The 20,792-nt window shown below is 41.0% G+C and overlaps 1 protein-coding gene across 17 annotated transcripts in view; it reads left to right on the plus strand.

Moving 5' to 3' along the window:
• Positions 1 to 20,792, plus strand: part of Sgip1 (SH3GL interacting endocytic adaptor 1) — a 221,417-nt gene that overhangs the window by 191,924 nt on the left and 8,701 nt on the right. For 16 of the 17 annotated variants that reach the window (XM_031377986.1, XM_031377970.1, XM_031377977.1 and 13 more), the window contains 6 exons: positions 7,907 to 8,018; positions 13,887 to 14,042; positions 16,327 to 16,459; positions 18,029 to 18,231; positions 19,618 to 19,682; positions 20,190 to 20,354. In XM_031377986.1, the coding sequence (XP_031233846.1) occupies positions 7,907 to 8,018; positions 13,887 to 14,042; positions 16,327 to 16,459; positions 18,029 to 18,231; positions 19,618 to 19,682; positions 20,190 to 20,354 (834 nt within the window). The remainder of the gene's footprint in view (positions 1 to 7,906; positions 8,019 to 13,886; positions 14,043 to 16,326; positions 16,460 to 18,028; positions 18,232 to 19,617; positions 19,683 to 20,189; positions 20,355 to 20,792) is intronic. The other variant, XM_031377974.1, reaches the window with a different exon arrangement.

Here is a 20,792-nt window from a genome sequence, read left to right on the forward strand (position 1 = left end):
AGCTCTCCTCCTCCTCCTCCTCCATCCATCCATACATGTTAGTCCCATTGGGAAAATAACTTTCAATCGTGCTCAAAATTGCCAGCATCTACTTTTTAACTGTAAGGAACCATGTTAAGAAATTAAAAATAGAAATGTAGAAACCTCCATGGAAGATTTCCTATTAATTCCCATGTGATTATACTGTTATTCATAGACATTATAGAAAACTGAGAAACGAACACATAGGAAAGTAAGATAATGTGTGATCTAATAACCACAGACAATGCCTATTATTGTTCCACTGTACTTCAGTGATGATATTTCCAAATCTAAGCTTCAGATAACTGAATTGTAACTAGAATCAACACTTGATTATTAACAGTGATTTAGCTTTGTTAAACGTATTTATAATCTTGACTTTGTATGCTTTTTATTTTATTTGAATGTGATAACATTGATAGCTTCATTTTACAATCCATTAAAAAAATAAACTCCAGGATTTTTAGCTACATTTATTTTTTCCAAGTTTATTTCTAAGTTTCTACAAAGCAAACAGCTACCCTGAAATTCAGCCAGAAGTTTTTGAAAGTTAGTGTTTTACTACCCAAGTGCTAGTCCATAGTGCCTATCAGTAAGCCTGTTTATCCCAGCTTTCAAGATTATAAGATTTAAGTTCCAAGGAAAGTGCAAAGCCACATGAATGAGCTAGTCTTCTGCATAAACTAATTTTTCACATTCTTACTGAGTCAAAGCATAATATTTTCCTTTCCAAACATTTTCAAGGAAAATAAAGTTCCTATGTATTAAAATTCAGTTAGATCCATTTAGTGAAATTCTAAGAAACTTGGCTGAAGAGACTATGAGAGAAGCTGGTAAAGTCCATCTGAGTTTGCATTCAAAATTAGTGGGACAAGTGCTCTGTGAGCTGGCACAGCTTTTCTTTTAAGATCAGTTATAAGATGCAGCTTACTAAAATGTTTCCAGAAGTAGAATTTAGTACAAGTCGAATATTTCAATGGCTCTGAAACCTCACAGTAGCCTTTAAATTGGTTGCATTCAGTGAACTATACCCATACATGTACACATATAAATCTAATCCCCTTTTCCACAAATGATAATACTTCAAAAAAATATACAAAGTATCATATTTGATTTAAAAAGAGTAAACACAAAATAACTAGGTAGAACTTACTACCATTTTTAGGAGAAAATGTAACTCAGAATCAGAACATAAATGTGGCCCCTCCTGTAAGGCCTGAGTGTGGCTTTCCTGGCCCACTGTGGCTGTCTTAAACCACTTCCAAATGGAGGCAAGAAAACACATTAAATAGCTCAATAGAAATTCTTGAGTTTTGACTTTCTTTGGATAGTTGATTTTAAAAATACTATCACATTTTATGACAATGTTTGAGTTAGCTTTCTACTAAAGAAGGGACCTGCGGTATGGCTTGCAAAGTATGTCCCCTTCCCAGGCTTATTCCATAACATGTTCAGTGGCTGCATTCAATAGTTATCCCTCACCCTTCCAGACTCAGTCCAGAGTAATAATTCCATTACCTGTTATTCAAAAAGCCCATCTCCGTGTCTTCTGAGTCTCCCCGGTCATTCTTTCAGAGCCTCTCTTCCACTCTGGAGAAACCATGAAGTTCTGATACCATTCTCTTGATGGCTCTTCAGCAATGCACAGAATCACTTTAATGCTTCCATGGTACCTGATGTCCACGCAGCTGTCCTTTATTAAATGTCTATTCAGGCTGCTGCCTTTATATAACGTTTTGCAGTGATTAGCCTTGAATCTTGTGTACTTGGCATCTCCAGTTAGGAACTGGGTCTTTCTCTTTCTTCCATACTCTAGGATATATTACATGCTTTCTCCTCTCAAGGTAAAATGGTCACTTTTGCCTCCAACCTGCAGCAGGCTTAGTGGAGTGACAATGTGTTGTCTTCTCCCCTGGTACCCAGGAATTGCTACTAATTGGCTGGCCCTTTTAGGAGTACCAGAGGTGTGTTAGTGTAATAACAAACATTGCACCTATCTTGAGTATTTTGCAAGCTAACCGTAATATAATGATTGTAGTTTTAAATAAGTAAAAAAATTAAAATATTATCTTTTAATTTTTAAATTAATTTTAATAATACATATATATGTTCAAACAAGTTTTATAGCCTATTGTGATACAAATACTACACCAAGCAATTTAAGCCAATACACTAGGCACCTACTGATATATGCCAAGTAAAACATGTATGCACAGAAACCGTCAAGAAAACTGGTTGAAAGATGAAAGGAACCTGAAAATTCCCTTTGTACAGGAATCTCTAAACCTCTCCTTCTTTTCTACCTAAAAATCTATTCTAATTCAAAGACTAAACTGTAGTTCTATACTCCTACCAATCGCAGCAAAAGCACAATGCTCTTCAACTGTTTACCACACTAAGGGCTTCAAAAATACTGCCTCTTGTGGGTAGTGCAAGCTGTTAGCATACTATTTTTATTGATGCCATATTGAAGATGAGGAAACTGACCCACAGAGATATCAAAGACCTGTCCCTACTGGAAACCAAGACTCCATACCCAGGTGGATGTGACTGTAGAGCCCACACTACCTTTGTTAATCTTGTGATCACATCCCCTCACTTGGCAGTTCACCTTGTGGTCAACTAAGCATTGAATGGACTACTGTTGTACACTCTTAGTGCAGTGGTTCTCAACCTTCCTAATGCTGCAACCCTTTACTACAGTTCTTCATGTTGTGCTGGCCCCCAGTCATAAAACTGTCTCCATTGCTACTTCATAACTGTAACTTTGCTACTGTTGTAAACAGTCATGTAAATATAGGATATGCAGGATATCTAATATGTGACCCCGGTGAAAGGGTTGTTTGACCCCCAAAGGGGTTGAGGGTTTGCGTGTTTGGCCTGCAGATTGAGAACCACTGTCTTAGTGCTAAGTTTTTCATTTGCTTATGTCTTATATTTATATGTTTGTGTCCTCACCTCTCTCTAGTATATAGCAGAATTTGTATGTGTACTCAATGCGCCAATGAGGGGAAACTGTGTTCAGAGCATCTGTTCTCTGTTGTAAAGTTATTCTCACAGTGACAACCTTAAATATCTACAACGCACCTGGTACTGTAAGACAGAAAGCTGAGTGTGCAGTGTCTGTAGCCCCTGTCCTCCCTAGAGGAGTAGAGGTAATTGACTTCCCTATGGTCACAATGCTGGTTTTTTACAGATTTTTGGCTTTAAAAATCCTGATCCCTTGAGTCATAGGACAACACAATTTCAGATGTTTTTAAATTTTTAAAGCTCTTCTTCATTCTCTTAGGCCATAATTTTGACTTTCTCAGCATTGTTAACATTATCCTAGTTCCAGTCAGTAACCTCAATAAACAAAGATTCTAAGGTTTTACGGGGGACATGGAAGCATTCACTTACGACCAACCACACTGAACACAGCATCTATGTGTTAGAGCCTTCACAATGAAACTCTTCACAATGAAAAATGATCCACATTTGGTCTTATAACTCTATAGGATTGATTTTTTTTTTCTTATCTTCAGGAAATAATGCAAAGGCAACAGATCAATTAGTATGCAGATGAATTTATATTACCACCTAGAAATGACCTAACATTTGGAAAAGGTTTGTAGGGGTAATAAGTTGCTGTTGGAAATTTTATATAGACCAGAATGTAATGGCCAAAAAATACATAAAAAAATAAAATAAAATGCAAAGATGCTCTATTTTTGGCAAAGTACAAGCCTATGAAGGAATTAGAACTGTAAGTTGTGGATGTTTTAAGGTAAAAGTGTTCTCTGTAAAAATTTACTTTATATACATTTCTGTTTTTGTAACTTTATTGATCAAATCTATAGGAATGATTATAGTGTCCGAGAATTTGGACACAGCAAGAGTAGAAGGTGGTAGCGGCCAGTAGGAGGAGTCAGAAAGTGAAATATCTGAGTTAGAACTTTGTCCTCATGGTATTCCAGAGTTTGGTCTAATTGCTGAAGTGTTCCTGGTAACTTCTCACAAGCTCACCAACCACAGAAAGTCAACCAACCAAATCCTCCAATTGGTTTTATTTTTCCACATAGTCGTCTACTGAGATAGTTTTCTTTTTCAAAACCACAAATGTTTGACTTACTTATTTCAATGTTTTTGTTTTGTTTTGAATTTTGAGACTGTCTCAGTATGTAGCCCAGACTGCCCACAACTTACCATATTCCTGCTTTAGCCCCCTGGATGCTGGTGTTATAGATATGCAACGCCATGTCCAGATTCCTTGGCAAGTTTTCAGTCTTAACATACAGAAATTTCATATTTATTTTTGCTACTTTTCTCATCAGTTTCAGCTCAGTATCCCAAGTTTTTAAAATTTCTGGAGCACATCAGCAAGTCCATCTTACTCAGATAATCTCCATATTGTGTTAAGTTGTGATAATCATCATAAAAATAGCTAATTTCATGCTATTTGTTACAGACCAAGCACTACTCTAAATACAATACATTTTTATCCTCACAACATGCCTACAAAATGGTTATGATTGTATCATTCCTGCCAAAAAAAATAGTTTAGACAAGTATCAGAAAAAGAAGCAATCCCAGGCTGGATGCCAAATCCTGTTCTCCCAGCCTCTACCCAGTGTCATCACTGAATGTCTATTCTAGTCTCCACACTGGTACCACCGTCATCACTGGTACTGCTGTCATCATCCCTCACCTCCCCTAATAATTCTGGTAATAAAAGGCCAGTCTGTGAACAGAGCTCCAAACCACTCACTAGCAAGTCCTTCCTCAGTAAACATTTACCACTGATTCATGTTCATACATAGCATGACTCATATAATTGTTCATTCGCTTTAAAAGACCATTATCCACCTAAATCACACCACTTTAGCCACAAAAATATCCTGGCTATTCAAATGTTTTGCAGTTTTGAAAAGTAAAATGCCCATGATATTCTCTTTATCTGTTAACATCTGCAATTCTTATCAATTTTATTTTCTTTTTAAGACAAGTCCTCAGGCTGGAGAGATAGCTCAGTGGGTAAAGTGCTTGGCTATATATGCTTGTGGACCTGAGTATAATCCTCAGTGCCAAGGGAAAGTCAGGCATGGCTCTGTATGCCGCTGTAACTCAAATACTGATGTGAGGCAGGTCCGTCCAGGGGCTTCCTATCCAGATAATTTAGTGGAAAATAGTGAGCTCCAGCTTCGGTGAGAAATTCTTGTCTCAGAAAATGGTACAAAAAGGACTGAAGAAGACATGCAGTGTCAACCTCTAGTCTCTACAGGCACACGCAAGGGAATTGAGTACGCTACCTAATACTGAACATGATCTAAATGCAGAACACACACACACACACACACACACACACACACACACATCAGATACCCCATGGGTCTTTCATTTTTCTATGGGACTGTTCTAATCTCAATTTCAGGAACCCCAAAGACCTCAAGAAACCAATAATTCTATTTCAGAATGTACAAATGTTTTATATATATGTACTTTGCTCTGTGACATAAGTAGAGATTTTCATATAGATTCTCAAAGGACAATTATTTTAGTGTCTGTTTTCACTTATAAATTTTCCAAGATAATTGTATAAAACTCTTCATCACTGAATTCCTAACCATCTCATTTTGTTTTTCCACACCAACCTTTTAAAGCATTTGCTGAATTACTGTATTTGGTGGCAGGTTTTTTTTATTATTATTACTTCCTCACCAAACCTCTAAGTTCCTATTACATGTAAACATGATCTTGCTGTAATGATAACAACCTAAACCCCTCTCCACTCTGACCTACTTGTTAGCATAAGCTAGGGAACCTTTGTCTTCCAGGATCTATTAAGCACTCTATAAATATCCAAGTAAGCAAATGAATTGAGCATGAAACACTATAAAATCATTTCTTCAGTTCTTATTTATCATTTATAAATGAGTGTAAACATCGCCTTTCTCAGATCTAACAACAGGTGATTCTTAAGGAAAGGTTGGTATGATCTTGGTTCTAGTTCAGGAAATCTGCAACCCCATGGTCCAAGGCATGCACATTCCAATTGACTGAAATTGTTTAGACCCACATGGCCCTATAATTTTCTGCTAAGGAAACAGAATAATATAGACCTCAGTGCCTAAATTTTAAATTCACAGATACTTTAGTACCAATCTTAAAATTTTTGCATGCCATCTAGACAGAACCAAGCAAGTTGTAGACACTCTTTGAGCCTTGGTCCTGTATTAATTGGTTTTCTGTTACTGGGACAAAATGTTTAAGATACTCAATTTAGGGACTTAAGAGGTGGCTCTGCAGTTAACTGTTTAACAGTTTAAAACTCCCAGAGGAATTGGGTTCAATTCCCAGAACCCACTGGCATCTCACAACTGTCTGTAACCCCAGATCCAGGAGATCTGAGACCTCACACAGACATACGGGCAGACAATACGCCAATGCACATCAAATAAAAATAAAAACCTCATTTTAAAAGATCAACATAAAAGGAAGAAATATTTATTTGGGGTGACAGTTCCTTGGCTCTAGGCCTGTGGTGACACAGTGTATCCTGTCAGAATGTGTAATGGGGAGACATTTTTGCCTCATAGTGGCCAGAAAGCAAAGAGTTATTCAGGAAAGAGGTAGAGTCATATCTCCTTCAAGAGCATCCTGTCAAAGACTTAAATTCTTTCCATGTGACCCCAATATCCTAGGGTTTCCACCGTCCCCTGGAAGTGCTGCATGTTGGGAGCCATGCCTGTAATATATGGATAGTCTGCTAAATGAGTATCATAAGGCACATAGTAAATGTGAAGTAAAGAGTGGAGAGGGAGGCCTGTGCTGTGTGAGTGATAAAGCTGGTGGGGATAACCATAACTACACACTGACATGTCCCTCCCCGGAAAAAAGACCATGTTTAACTCATCTTGAGAATCATGTATCATGCATCAGACCCGAGGGCCTGATACATGATACATGATACTAACAATAGTCATTAAATTGATGGCCTACTACCAAGTACAAGATACTAAGAGCTGGATGAAACAGAGAAAAATGGAGGTGGGGGAGGATTGCAAAAATCCATGAGGGTAAAAATACAAACTTTACAGGAAAGCAAATCTAGATTTGGATTCTTGTGTCACTGCTTTGATAAATGTATTATCTTGGACAACGCTCTTTAAACTTCAGCTTCCTCTTCTGTAAAATGTAACTCTCCTTGCCTGTCTTCCAGACTAAGAGGAAGGGGAAGGGAAGCACTTCATGGTAGGCATGCATTGGCCTGCCTGGCACACAGCGGGTGTTTAATGAATGCAAAGGGACTGACCAAGTCAGTCCACAGCATGAGTGCCTTTCTCTGTCTGTGCCAAGTCAATGTGTACATTTTAGTGGCATATGCTTCAGGCAAGGAGCTTGACCTGCTGAATCTAAGAGCAACTGAGTTTTTTTTAAAGAGAAATAATGCAGAAGCACAGCTCCAAGCTACGTAACACCACTTGACCATCTCTTCCGAGGGAAGGGGTATGGGTTTTCAATCTGAGCACTTGACCGGTCGGATGCTCTGATGGAAGATAGGAAGGGAACACTTCCCTCTTTTAACCACCTTCTGCACAAACTGTCATGCAAATACTGCCTCTTGCTTTATGCAGAGCATTGATAAACCCCTGTGACTTGGTTATTTGCTTGGATTTTCTTCTGTTGTGAAGTAACTGAGTCAAGTATGTTTGTGTATAAACCAGCCAAATATTTCCTCTTAAATACTTGTGCTCTGAGTTGAACACAAGTGATTACTGTGTAATCATGTTTAGTGAGTCACCCCACCCTCCAATCCTTTAGTGAAATTCAGTGTATTTGTATTTTTACATAAACAGTGTGTTTTTACATAAGCTGAAAATAAGTGGAAGTCTTTCATCTCCCACAGGTTCCTCCAGGGGTCCCAGTCCTCTAACTATGGGGGCCCAGGACACCCTACCGGTTGCAGCAGCTTTCACAGAAACGGTCAACGCCTACTTCAAAGGAGCAGATCCAAGCAAGTAAGCCTGGGATGAGGCCTACTGTCTTCTTGAAGCCTGGTTCTATCTAGTGTAGGGGTAGGGTGGGGTGGAGGACACTGTCACCATGACAGCCCTGCCTTCTGAAAAAGAGTCCTGTGGATCAGATCCATACATTTAAAAATTCTCTGAAATTATACTGCCTATCCTTTTTTCAAAGACAGTCTCACTGTGTAGCTGGCTGGTCCGGAGATGGCTATATAGAGCAGAATGGCTGTGAACTCATAGAGATCTATCTTCCTCTGCCTCCTGTTTTCTGGTGTTAAAGACATGAACCACATCTTATGTGTGCATTTCTTCACAGAGAGATATACAGCTCTCAACACTCTGTACCAAAGGGAATCCTGACTCCAAACTGTTGACAGGAATCATTAATCTACCCTGCACACCAAACACTTGAACCAGACGACCGCCAAGTTTATCGTTAGCTTAATTCTAGGCCTGAGTCCCATCAATAAACAAAAAGAAACCTAAGTGAGCAATGAATGGCTCTTAGTTCTTTCTTCACTTACAAGAACAGGACTTGAAAAAAATAAAAACAAGAGGAATGCAAAGCAACAGATGTTGTGTTCACAAGTGGCATTACTAATTTTATTAAGCAGTGAGAATTAAACACAATCAGAGCAACACATTTTCATGGGATTTCACATGGTAAAGTATGGATCTGCTTTCTCCTTCTGAAACGTTTTTTCCAAACATTATGACTCTACTGATACACGTCTAGAAAACTAATAGAATTAGTAATCCAGCCCCCAAATCATGGGTCTTTCATTCTTCTAGTGACCCAGTCACTAGATCTTTCATTCTTCTAGGGTGTCATGGCTTTTTCAACAACTAAGTTTTATTCTAGATCTATAATAATACAAAGAAACAAACACTACGAGACTGGGGTTGATCCAGAGAGGTGGGACATGAGAGGAAGAGAGAGAATGAGAGAGAAAGGAGAGGGGCTCGTATAGGGCACATAAACACTGTCAGCATAGGCTGATAAACACTCACTAAATACATGTCAGTCCTGTAGACTCTGTTAGAGCAATTTGTCCAGCTGCCTATTATGGGAGTTGGAAGAACCACTTGTCGCTGACTGGCTGATGCCTTGAACACTGAGACTGATAAGAACTAAAAAAACAGAAGCATATTTATTTTTAAAAATGAATAAAATGTGGAGAGAATGTGTACTCTGTAGTGGAAATCCTGGGGGAATCACACAGTGGGTCCTTGCCTCTTGCCTTCTCACTGGCTTTCCTTCATTCACTCACTGATGTATTTAGAGAAGTCACTGATGTTCTCAGCTTCCACTCTGGCCCCTCTGAAGTCCATCTCCATATAGCACATCACTCCCATGCTCCAAACACTCATCTGTTCCCAGCGATCTCTAAGGTCCTGGGTGCTCTGTGCTCTGTTGAGGAAGAGCTTCCAGTCACACACAATTGCCCCCTCTCTGATCCAATCTGAATTGTTCCCTCCTTCTCATCTACATACCCCCTTATTCTCTCCACTTCCGCCACATTAGCCTAGAGCTGCTTCTCTTCTCTGCCTCATTCTGTCTCCCACTCAGTCTCTCTCTTTGCTTCACTGAAGTTTTCTCCCATGTATGTGAGCAGTTTAATCTCTCATTTCGGGTTCTTAACAAATTTATCAAACAGAATTTCTCATCCAGCCAACAAATAGCAGCCCTCCTCCCCCTTCACCCTCCCTAACACCTCCTCCATCCCACCCTCCCCTCCCCCACTCCCTCCATACCCCTAGCACCTCACACATAAATTTTTTTCCAGTTGTCCATTGTCTGTCTTTCCCTGTCCACTGGAATGGAAGCTCCAACAGATAGATTTTGACCCCTTTCTCCATTGCTGTGTCTTCAGCATCAAAGCAAGGCTGGGGGTGCTCCAGTTGTAGTTGCTAAATGACTCAAGCTGACTCCTTCATCTAAATTCTACAGAACACTGCACTGTACCAGACAGGAAACAGTAGGTGAAGATACGGAGGATGGAAAATAACGCGTGTGTGAAATAATCCAGAGTCTGGTGAAGAAAGGGTGTAAATATGATTCAGTGGAAGACAAGACCCTAATATTTTGACTACCCAATTTTATTTCCTAAAAACAAAATCTGTCTATGTGTCCAACCTAGAAAAGTATGAAGTAAGAAGGCTAAAGATGAGGATGGTGAGGAAGGCTTCAGAAAGGTCCTTTGAGCTGAGTGCTATAATAGGGGAAAGACTTTTCATAGTGGATAAGCCCAAGTGGGTTGGTTTAGCAGCTCAAGTGTATGCACACAGGGCATGCTCAGAGGAAGCTGTGTGCTCGGTGTCAACAGTGCAGTGCAGTCGCAGGGAAGAGATGTGTTTCTCATGCCCTTTCTTCCCATGCTTGAGGCTCACACAGTGCCTCACTAGAACTGGCTGCAGATCCCATAGCCCAGCTAGAGAATTAATCGCTGCCTACAGCAAGAGGGAAGGAAGAGCTGATTTTGCAGCCACATGCCACTTGGCTTGGAAATTTCTTCATTCTCTGTAAATGCTTCATTTGTTAATGCTTCATGGCTCCAGGCTTCATTCAAAAATGCATTTTTTCTTACATTTTGCATTATCTTAAACTTTCATAATTCAGATTCACATAACACATTGATGCTCACATCAAATGCTGATAGGAACAGTCATTAAGGTTAAAAATCTTTTCCTAAAGAAATAAAACCACATCAAACAATGGAATTAGTAATCTATAGTTATAATAATCTTAAGTTTTCATTTAGTGAATATGGAGAATATTAAAGCAAAGTAAACTCCATCTCTTCAGCACCCTCTGCTGACAAAGCTTTTTACCTGAAAAAGAAACACAATGTGATTTTTAATTCTAATTCTCCCAAAGTAGGTAGTAGAGAATGAGTTGGAATTGAGTTTATGCTGAAATTAATACTATGATTCTATATTCAATTTGGAAATGCAAAGGACCTATCCCTGAAAGAACTTTGAAAAAGAACAAAGCCAGGAGCTGGAGAGATGGCTGAGCAATTAGGAACATTTGTTGCTCTTGTAGAAGACTGGACTTATGTTCAGAGTACCCACATGGTAACTTACAACCACCCATAACTCCAGTTCTAGGGGACCCAGTGACCTCTTCTGCCCTCAGAGGGCACCAGACACCTATGTATATGAGTGCATAGTAATACAGGCAGGCAAAACACTCATACACAAAAAATAAAGTAAATCTCAAAAAATATTTTTTAAAAAACAAAGATGGAAGACAAATATAATATGATTTCAAGACTAGCATTAAGCTATAGTAAACAAGACAGTGTGCTTCAAATAGCTAAACTATCTCAATGCCACAAGATAATAGATCCAGAAATGGACTCCTATCTAGATAACAACTATAAGCACAATTTCCAATGTCCTTTGGGAGAGAAAAGATAGACCTTTCTCAACAACCAGAGGAGGAGGGCTGAGGGGAGAAGAGGAAAGATGGAAAATAAAGAAGGAAATCAAGGAAGAACAAAGGCCAACTGAGCTCTGCATCTCACACATAGAAATATTTACTAAAATGTTTTATAAAGGTAAATGACAAAGTAAATGATAAAAATTAGAAGAAAATACAGGTGATACTCTTTTGGTCTTGGGTTTAGCAAAGATTTCTGAGGTAGAACATCAAAAGAATTCCTGAATTCTTGAAACTCTTAAAGAGAAAATGTAAGTTAAAGCTTCCTTGCTCTCCCAAGTGTTCTCAGGACAAAGGGCACCAGATCCCCAAACCTGAGAAAAGGCTGCAAAGCTGACGCCTGATAAACGACATCCTCCTGGGATATTTGCAAGAAAATAGCTTAGAATTCAGTAAGAGAAAAGATGTGACTTAAAGACTTGTGGGGGAATCTGGGAAGATCATCTTCAAGGAGCTAAGGACACATCAGCACATGAAAAGGATCTGAGGGGACCAGCAAGATGACACAGCAGAAAAGACACCTTTACCAAACCTGAACATTCCCCAGAAAACCAGGTGACAAAAGGACAGAACCAACTCCTGCAAGTTGACCTCCATAGATGCTCCATAGCATGAGCACTTGAGTGTTCATGCATACACAGATTCAAAGATCAACACACACACACACACACACACACACACACACACACACACACACACATGCACGCACACACACATGCACACACACATTTAATTAATAACTGATTAATTAAATCTTTTTAAAAGATCTTACAATTCTTAGCCTTTTTTAAAAGTCAAGTTAAAATGAAGTCAAGTGAAATCTCACTACTCACCAAGTAGTTGAAAGGAAGATAGACTGTACCCAGTGCTGGTTAGTATGTGGAAATGCTGAGATACACACAGCTTCATTTTCCATTTTAGAAAACACTTGGGGAGAAAACAAGAAGGGACAGAGAGAGGGAAGGAAGGAAGAAAAAAAAGAAAGAAGACACAGAAAGAGAGGGCAGGGCAAAGAAAGATGCAAAGGCAGTTGGGCCGTTTCATTAAAAGGTAGAGCTATACCCAACATGAGTGATCCCTCATAGTTAGCAAGAAAAATTAGAACCACACCCACACAAAGACCTCCGTATACATTGACCACACCTTTGTGACTAATGAAGGCTGGAATGAACTCTAATATTCTTCAATGGGTGAATGATTTATTCTTTTTAAAAAATGATATATCCACTCCCTAAGAGGAAGAAAAGAACTACTGATGCACAGAACTGCGTGGACAACTCTGAAGCTAATTCCTCTGGGGAAGAGAGTCTGATTCCGCCCTCAAGCACAAGGCTGTTCAATGACAGTCTAGAAAGGGCAGAGTAATGCAGAGTGATAAAAGCATATAGAAAGTACCTGGGGTTGAGGAGTGTAAAGCTGGGCCAGGGAGATTACAGAAAGTCAGGAAGAAATGTTTGGGGACAATGGAAACATGGGGCTTGGTCATGTGTTGATTTCATAACATGCCAGCACATGAAATTCTACACTATAAATAACTACACCCTATCATCTTTATACCTCCATGAAGCCTTTAAGAATGATTATTATTCCTTCCATGCTATCATCTAACTGTGTTTTATTTTATATGACTAATTTTAACTAATTTTAAATAGGGAGATTAATGGACTGAAGAACTAATAAAGTAGATCTTTACCTTGGCACACATGAAGGACTCTGATCATACTACCCAATGAGCTAAAGTACGCCTCAGTGAGCTACAATGATAACATTCAAGGTATCATCTCCAAGTACACAAAAATCACAACAGTAAATGATTCCATTTGTGAGGCCGACTGCTAGATTTTGCGCTGGTCTTCTACAACCCAAACGTTTAACAAAACAGCCAGCCTCTTTGAGACCAACAATATGGTTTAACTGTCAATGGCTCTTACCCACGAGGCTGATGATCCGAGCCCATCCCTAGAGCCCACATGGTGGAAGGAGAAAACCCACCACCTAAGGTGTCCTCTGACTGCCACAGATGTGTGTGCATGCACCCACACTCAGTAAATATGACTTAAGGCCGTGATTTTCTCTTTGCTTCTGACATGTCAGCAGAGGGGGTATATGTTACTCCCCAAAATAGATTGTCAAGTCCCCTAAAGATAAGTTCAAACTTCCAGTTCTTAAAGTATCCACCAGTTTTAGAAACAAACTATATGTTTTCTTACAACTAAGGCGCTCTTAAAAAAGAAAATTCAGTACTCAAGTTCTCAGGCAAGCTAGAAATGACTTGGCGGTAGGAAGCATAATTGTAACTGTCTGTCTTTAGCTCTGGGTGTTTTAGGTAGTCAATCAACCTTTTCTTCTGCACTGCTCTGCTTCCCAGCATGCTGACCCTGTCTCTGCTCGTTCCTCTCATGTGTTTGGTATTTCAGGTGCATTGTTAAGATCACAGGAGAAATGGTGTTGTCCTTCCCTGCTGGCATCACTAGACACTTTGCCAACAACCCATCCCCGGCTGCTCTGACTTTTCGGGTGATAAATTCCAGCAGGTTAGAGCACGTCCTGCCGAACCCCCAACTTCTCTGCTGGTAAATATGATTCTGTAAACAATCTTAAAGAGATGATTGTCTTGACACCCTGTGTCTCGATAAGCTGTGCTCCCTTGCATGAACAACACTATGGTTGATTCCCTACAGTACAGACATACACATAGATTAGACACCCAGGCACGGGGTTATGTACTAACTGTCAGGTTTTCTGTGTGATGCTGTGTGAATGTATAGCTGCGTACGCATTTGTGTTTTAGTGACCAACTTCAAACAGGGTAAAGAGACATTTTTACAAAGCTTTGTATTGCTGACAATCTACACATGCCTTTTTTACTAATTAACAGTTGATAAGGGTAGTAGGTGATAAACACAATAATTGGAAAACTTCTTGTACCAAACACCTTTTTAAGTGAAATAATATTGGAACCATGGGTTACTCTTCCACATGAATTTGAAAACCTTAACTGTGAAACACACAACTTTACCATAATGGCCATTTTTAGCATGTGTAACACCAGGAAAGGCCTTGTGTGCTTGTCCCTGTTAATGCACACCTTTTCATTTCAGACATGAAACGTCTTCTGCACATGTGTGCTGCTTTGTGGTGGGTGTGAGAAAGGTCACTCTTGACAGCTTCCTACTCATCATAAAGTGTGGCTATTCTAGCTTAAAGTCTCTCTTCAAAGTGCCCACACTCTTCCTTCACAGTGGTACCAACATCATGTCCCTGAGCTATGGCAGTCACAATCGCTTCCTTCCCTGACTCCAGTCTGACCCTGCTCCAGTACATTTTTTACAGCCAATGAACTTTATGAGTTCATTGCTTTTTACTGTTTACTCACAGTTGACTAGTGGCTTCATGTGGCCCCTGGCCCAGAATCTCAGCTTGTTGCCGTTGTCTCTGAGCATCTACCCAAATCCATGTGTCCTCTTACTAGTCATTCTCCTCATTAGTCCCTATGTATCAAAGACGAATGGAGTCAGGTCTCGCATCAGGGCTTGCCGTGCTAATTTGCCCATCTTCTAATACTACCCTCCCCCTTCCTATGGCCCTACTTCCTCTCAGCTCCTCCACCTCCCCTGATCATCTTCTTGCCCTCTCCCACCCCACTAACTATCCCCAAAGTAAGTATGTCCCCCTGCCATTCTCCTAGAAAATCCCCATGCTTTTCATTAAAAATTGCCTAGCCACTTAAACAATTCATTCACCATCCTGTCCCCATGAGATAGCACAATGCAGAGGGCATAGGACCTGGATGCCATCCTTCATCCTGGATGAGGAAGCAGCTGCAAGACAGATCAGGCATATGTTATTGAACAAGCTGCTGAACCCCAGCTGTGAAGAATACTAAGCTTCTTAGAGGGCCAAGGCTGCATTCTGCTTTCCTATTAATGTGGTTACTTACCACCATTAAACTCCAAGACCATCTTGACTGTGAAGCTAGTTTGTTTTTTTTTTTTTTTTTTTTTTTTTTTTTTTTAATTAGATCAGCAGTTCACAACCTGTGAGTTCTCCACCCTTTGGGGGGGTGGGCGTCAAACAACCCTTTCACAGGGGTCCCCTAAGACCATCAGAAAACACAGATATTTACATTATGATTCATAACAATAGCCCAGTTAGATTTATGAAGCAGCAACAAAGATGATTTTCTGGTTGGAGGTCACAACAACACGAGAAACTGTATTAAAGGGTCGCAGCATTAGGAAGGTCGGGAACCACTGATCTGGATGCTCTTGGATGAAATCATGCCTGCTGGCAGAGGATCTTGGTGATGTTAGCTGTATCTGTCTTGGTTAGACCAAATCTTTACTTTTTCCATTTTAAGATAAGGACTCACTGAGTACACTAGGTGGGCCTCAAACTTGGAATCCCCTTGCCTCAACCTATTCAATTCTAGGATTGCAAGTGTGAACTACTGAATTTTTTAACTGGTTAGTTTCTGAAAGCCTCTACTAGTTAAGTCAGTTGAAAGGGAAACCTTTGTTGCACTGACTGATAAGTTTAGGTAGAAGAAAGTTAATGTGAGGAGAGCTATTAAGTATGGATGAGGAAACAGTCATCTGGTTGTCAGTCTGCTGGATCAATACGCAGAGCCTCACAGGAGTGTTGGACAGCACAGCAATGCCTCCCTGTGGGAATCAGGTGGCTTATGGGACACCACATCAAATTGCCATATGCCAAAACCATACTGGGGATCCTATCCTGTGTGGATGGTCAAAGGCAGATGCAGGAACTAGAGACGGTAAGCTAAGATGCTTCTTGTGCAGGTGACAGTACCCATGAGATGCTGCTCAACTGTTGATTTTCTTCCTGTCTTACTAGTGATAACACACAAAATGATGCCAATACCAAGGAATTCTGGGTAAACATGCCAAATTTGATGACTCACCTAAAGAAAGTCTCTGAACAAAAACCCCAGGCTACATACTATAATGTGGACATGCTCAAATATCAGGTAAGCCTATTGTATGGTCAGGGTTATCTTGTTTCACATTATAAAACTTACATTCTAAATTACCTAATATTGCATAAAAGTACCATTTCTTTTACTATTACTGAAGTACTGTGGTTCTAAAAACTGAAGCCTTAAGGAACCATGCAGGGACTAGTGAGGAGAACGTTAATCATACCCATAAGTACAAAGTATGGTATTTTGTTTTATTTGTTATAGAAACATGGCCCAAAAATGAAGTTGAAAATACACACACACACACACACACACACACACACACACACAATTAATTAAGATTATAAGTGTTGGAGCTGAAAAAAATAGATCAGAGGTTAAGCTAAGCTAAGGGAAGCATTCATTGCTCTTGCTAGGGAGACGGCATCAGTTCCAGCTCCCTAGTAGCTCCTAACTCCAGTTCCAGGAGACCCAAGGCCATCTTATGGCCTCAGCTGACTCCTGCATGCATGTGGTGCACATAAACTCACACGTGCACACACACATACACATACAAATAATAAATCTATTTTTTAAAATAGGATAGATACTGATAAGTGAGCTCAGCATAATTATGGTTAGAGCATAAGAGTTCTAATACTTTTAATTTTAAATGATTAAGGATAACTAACCTAGATTTTTTTTTCTCTTGGATAATAGTTCTAATGAAACTTATGGTAAGAAATAATGCAGTGACGGAGGAGCCCCTAGCCAAAGGGCTATTAGCAGCTGATGGGTGCTGAGGGAGTAGGGAGAGGTGAATTCTGCACCAGGAATTCAAACTGATATCACTGTGCTAAGGCAATATTTTATTATTCAAACCTGGCTTTTTCTTGTTCTGACTTCCTCACTGTTGGCTCTAACTAGACTGCATAGACTAGTTTTCCAGGCAGAGAACCTGGTTCGGGTCCTCTGACCTTAAGGAATCCCAAGTCATCTCCAAGGAAACAGATCTCAAAGGAATAATGACCATGCCCAGCATCATCTGCTTCCTTGGTTTGTCATGAAGAGCAAACACGACATGCATATTAACAGTTAACAAGTATTAAGAATCTGCTTCCTTGCTGTATGCTAGACATGAGGCTGTTCCTCCTCGGACCTTCCTGACAGTCTATGAGCTATGTTGTTTGTATAATTCCCATTTGGCAGATGAGAAAGCCATTGAGGCTGAGCAGGTTTAGTGATGTGTCCAAGATCAGTCAGGTTGCTGAGCCGCAGAACCAGAATTCACACCCAAGACTGTCTGTCCAGTCTTGTGACTGCAGCTTCTAACCCATATGCTGGCCCACCTTCCTAAGTACAGAAAATACATGTGTGGACTCTAACGTACTGTAGGGATTTCCACAGCTGACCTTGTGCATTTAATTGTCACAGTTACCTCAAGGGCCCCTCCCCCCCTCGTACCCCACCCATCACCTGCACATCACCACCTTTTCCCTGGGATCCCGTTTGTGAACACCAGGAGCAATCGTGTGACATTTGGCTTTATAAACCCAGTCCAGTGAAAGCCAACCACAGCCTCTGGTTTTAGATTAACAGTTGAGACTTACACATTCTCTCTCCTGTCCTTTTGGCAAGGTGTCTGCCCAGGGCATTCAGTCCACACCTCTGAACTTGGCGGTGAACTGGCGCTGTGAGCCTGCGAGTACTGACCTGCGCATAGACTATAAGTACAACACGGATGCCATGTCCACCGCAGTGGCCCTCAACAACGTGCAGTTCCTGGTCCCCATAGACGGAGGAGTGACCAAGCTTCAGGCTGTGCTTCCTCCAGCAGTCTGGTAAGAAGCTCCACGTTCTCCTCTGGCTGCTCTATCCTCTGAGAGGACTCCTGCTTAAGGGACTGCAGACTTTTTAGCATCAGGCTTGACTGTGGGAAGAGACCTCAGAAGGCCGGGTCGAGGACTTGGGTGGAAACAGGAAACTACTACAGATCAGTTGAGCGGAAAAGGCTTTCATCAGGGGAGTCCGATGTTTAGCTTACCGTGCAAGCACCCAGCAGAGGCTTTTCTCTGGATCTCAACTGAAAGTGAGTGTTACCCAGTGCACCGCAGAATGTACAGGGCCTGGGAAGGAGAGGAGTTGGCCACCAGAAAAATCCCGTGGGTCTGGCTCCTAACAGTTTGATTCCCAGGATCAGAAAGCATGATTGGCCTAACTCCTTCTCAACACACACACACTGGGGCCCAGGCTAGCCACTGTATTTGAAGATGCTTTCCTTTCCAGCTGCTGGCTAGGGAAAGAGCTGACAGGTTCATCAGCCTCCTCAACCTCCCGGAGCCGAGCCTCCCTTGGAGCTAGGACCTTAACTGCAGAAGAGTCTGGGGAATGCAGTGTTCCTACACTGAACTGTAGGAAGGCTAGCCGGTGGGAATCAGATGGGAACGGAAACTGCTGGGTGCTAGAACCATCTGTGATGGGGGGATGTGGAGGGCTTCCGTTTTTTTCACAAGTACCAGCAAAATGTAGACTACTTCTTTAAAAGTAATGTGGGGGCTAGAGAGATGGTTCGATGGTTAAGAGCACTGGCTGCCCTTCCAGAAATCCTGAGTTCAGTTCCCAACAACCACGTAATGGCTCACAAGCATCTGTAATGGGATCTCACGCCCTCTCCTGTCATGCAGGCATACATGCAAACAGCATATTCATAGACATTAATAAATAAATGTTTAAAAAAAATAAAACAAAACACCAGGTGGTGGTAGGGCACATCTTTAATCCCAGCGCTTGGGAGGCAGAGGCAGGTGGATTTTTGAATTCAGGGCCAGCCTGGTCTACAGTGAGTACCAGGACAACACAGAGAAACCCTGTCTTGAAAAACCAAAAAAAATAAAATAAAATAAAACAAAACTAATGTGAGCTAGCAGTAGCCAGCACTGTCAGTGAAGGTTACCTCAATCCCACAGTTAACAACTGCTTCTTCTCATCTGTTTTCTGGGTAAGATGTATTCTAAGGACTGTATTACCCTCTGTTTATCTTGCGTTGCTCTGGCTCCTTAGAATAAGGAAAAAGGAAGTACCTTTATGCATGTAGGGGAACAAATATAGTGAGGCAGAGCTAAACGTTTTAAGCCCATTTAAATTTAGCACTATCTGGAAATGTGGTAAATGTGGCATCTACTGAACAAATTCTTTGTGTGTAAAAAAGCCCTTTCTTTTATTTTTAGGAATGCTGAACAACAAAGAATATTATGGAAGATTCCTGATATCTCCCAGAAGTCAGAAAATGGAGGTAATGTAATCACAGACTTAAACCTGACATAACTTACAGGCGTTAACCAACTATGAACCCACAGCCAAGTACCCCTAGAAGCAAGCAGAATGTTTAGTCTTTCTTTACTTAGTAACATCTGTCAAATCAAGTGGCTTTTAGTGGACCTTCCTCTCCCCTTTCCCACTAAGCCCTCAACTCACATAGACCATGCATGTGTCCATGCTGTGTCATGTCCCACGTAGATGTCTTTTCTTTTTCCCTCTGATGCTAATCACGGGCTGGAAAGGATATAGCCATCCTTGGGGCATGCCAGCATGCCACAAATTTCAAAGTACCATTCTGCTGACGTACTCGGACCGGTTGTTCACCGTACTCAAGGATGTATTACTCACCATCGTTTTGTAAATGAAGAATACGCTGCTTCCCAGGCTGCCCAGTTCTGCACAGTGCACCTCAAGTGCGATTTCCAAGTTGCGTGCTGAATGCTGCCGACCACTGTCTTGCAATAATGCTCTTCTTTTCAAGGTGTAGGTTCTTTACTGGCAAGATTTCAATTATCCGAAGGCCCAAGCAAACCTTCCCCGCTGGTCGTGCAGTTCACGAGTGAAGGAAGCACTCTCTCTGGCTGTGACATTGAGCTTGTTGGAGCAGGCTACCGGTTTTCACTCATTAAGAAGAGGTTTGCTGCAGGTAAGTGGGCAGCTATCCCTCCTGGAGCAGGAACTCGCTGTGATTTCTCTTGTCTTATTCTGCCTCCTCACAGTTCCTATCTCCACAGCCCATTAGAAAGCAAGCTGATGAGTGAATCAAGTACAGGTGAACCGGCAACTCCAGTGCAAAGGTTCTGGCTGCTTGTGCTGGATCTGTTTCTCGTGTTGGGCTGAGCTGTCTTCCCACCTGATTGAAGTCAGTGGGATAAGTCCTGCCACTGTATAGCCACACAAGACTGACAGACTAGGCTTTGACTTGAAAATGTATTTTTGAAACAGGAGAGAAAGTGTAGAAAATGTGTGGCGTGCCTAAGGCGGGGGAGCATTACATTCCTGGGAAGGGTTTTTGTTTTTTCCACCTACCTAACTTTCTGAAATTTAGAATTGTCAGGCTAAGCCTGAGAAGGTCTGATTTTTT

The sequence above is a fragment of the Mastomys coucha genome, unplaced genomic scaffold (assembly GCF_008632895.1).
Source record: "Mastomys coucha isolate ucsf_1 unplaced genomic scaffold, UCSF_Mcou_1 pScaffold18, whole genome shotgun sequence".
NCBI lineage: Eukaryota > Metazoa > Chordata > Mammalia > Rodentia > Muridae > Mastomys > Mastomys coucha.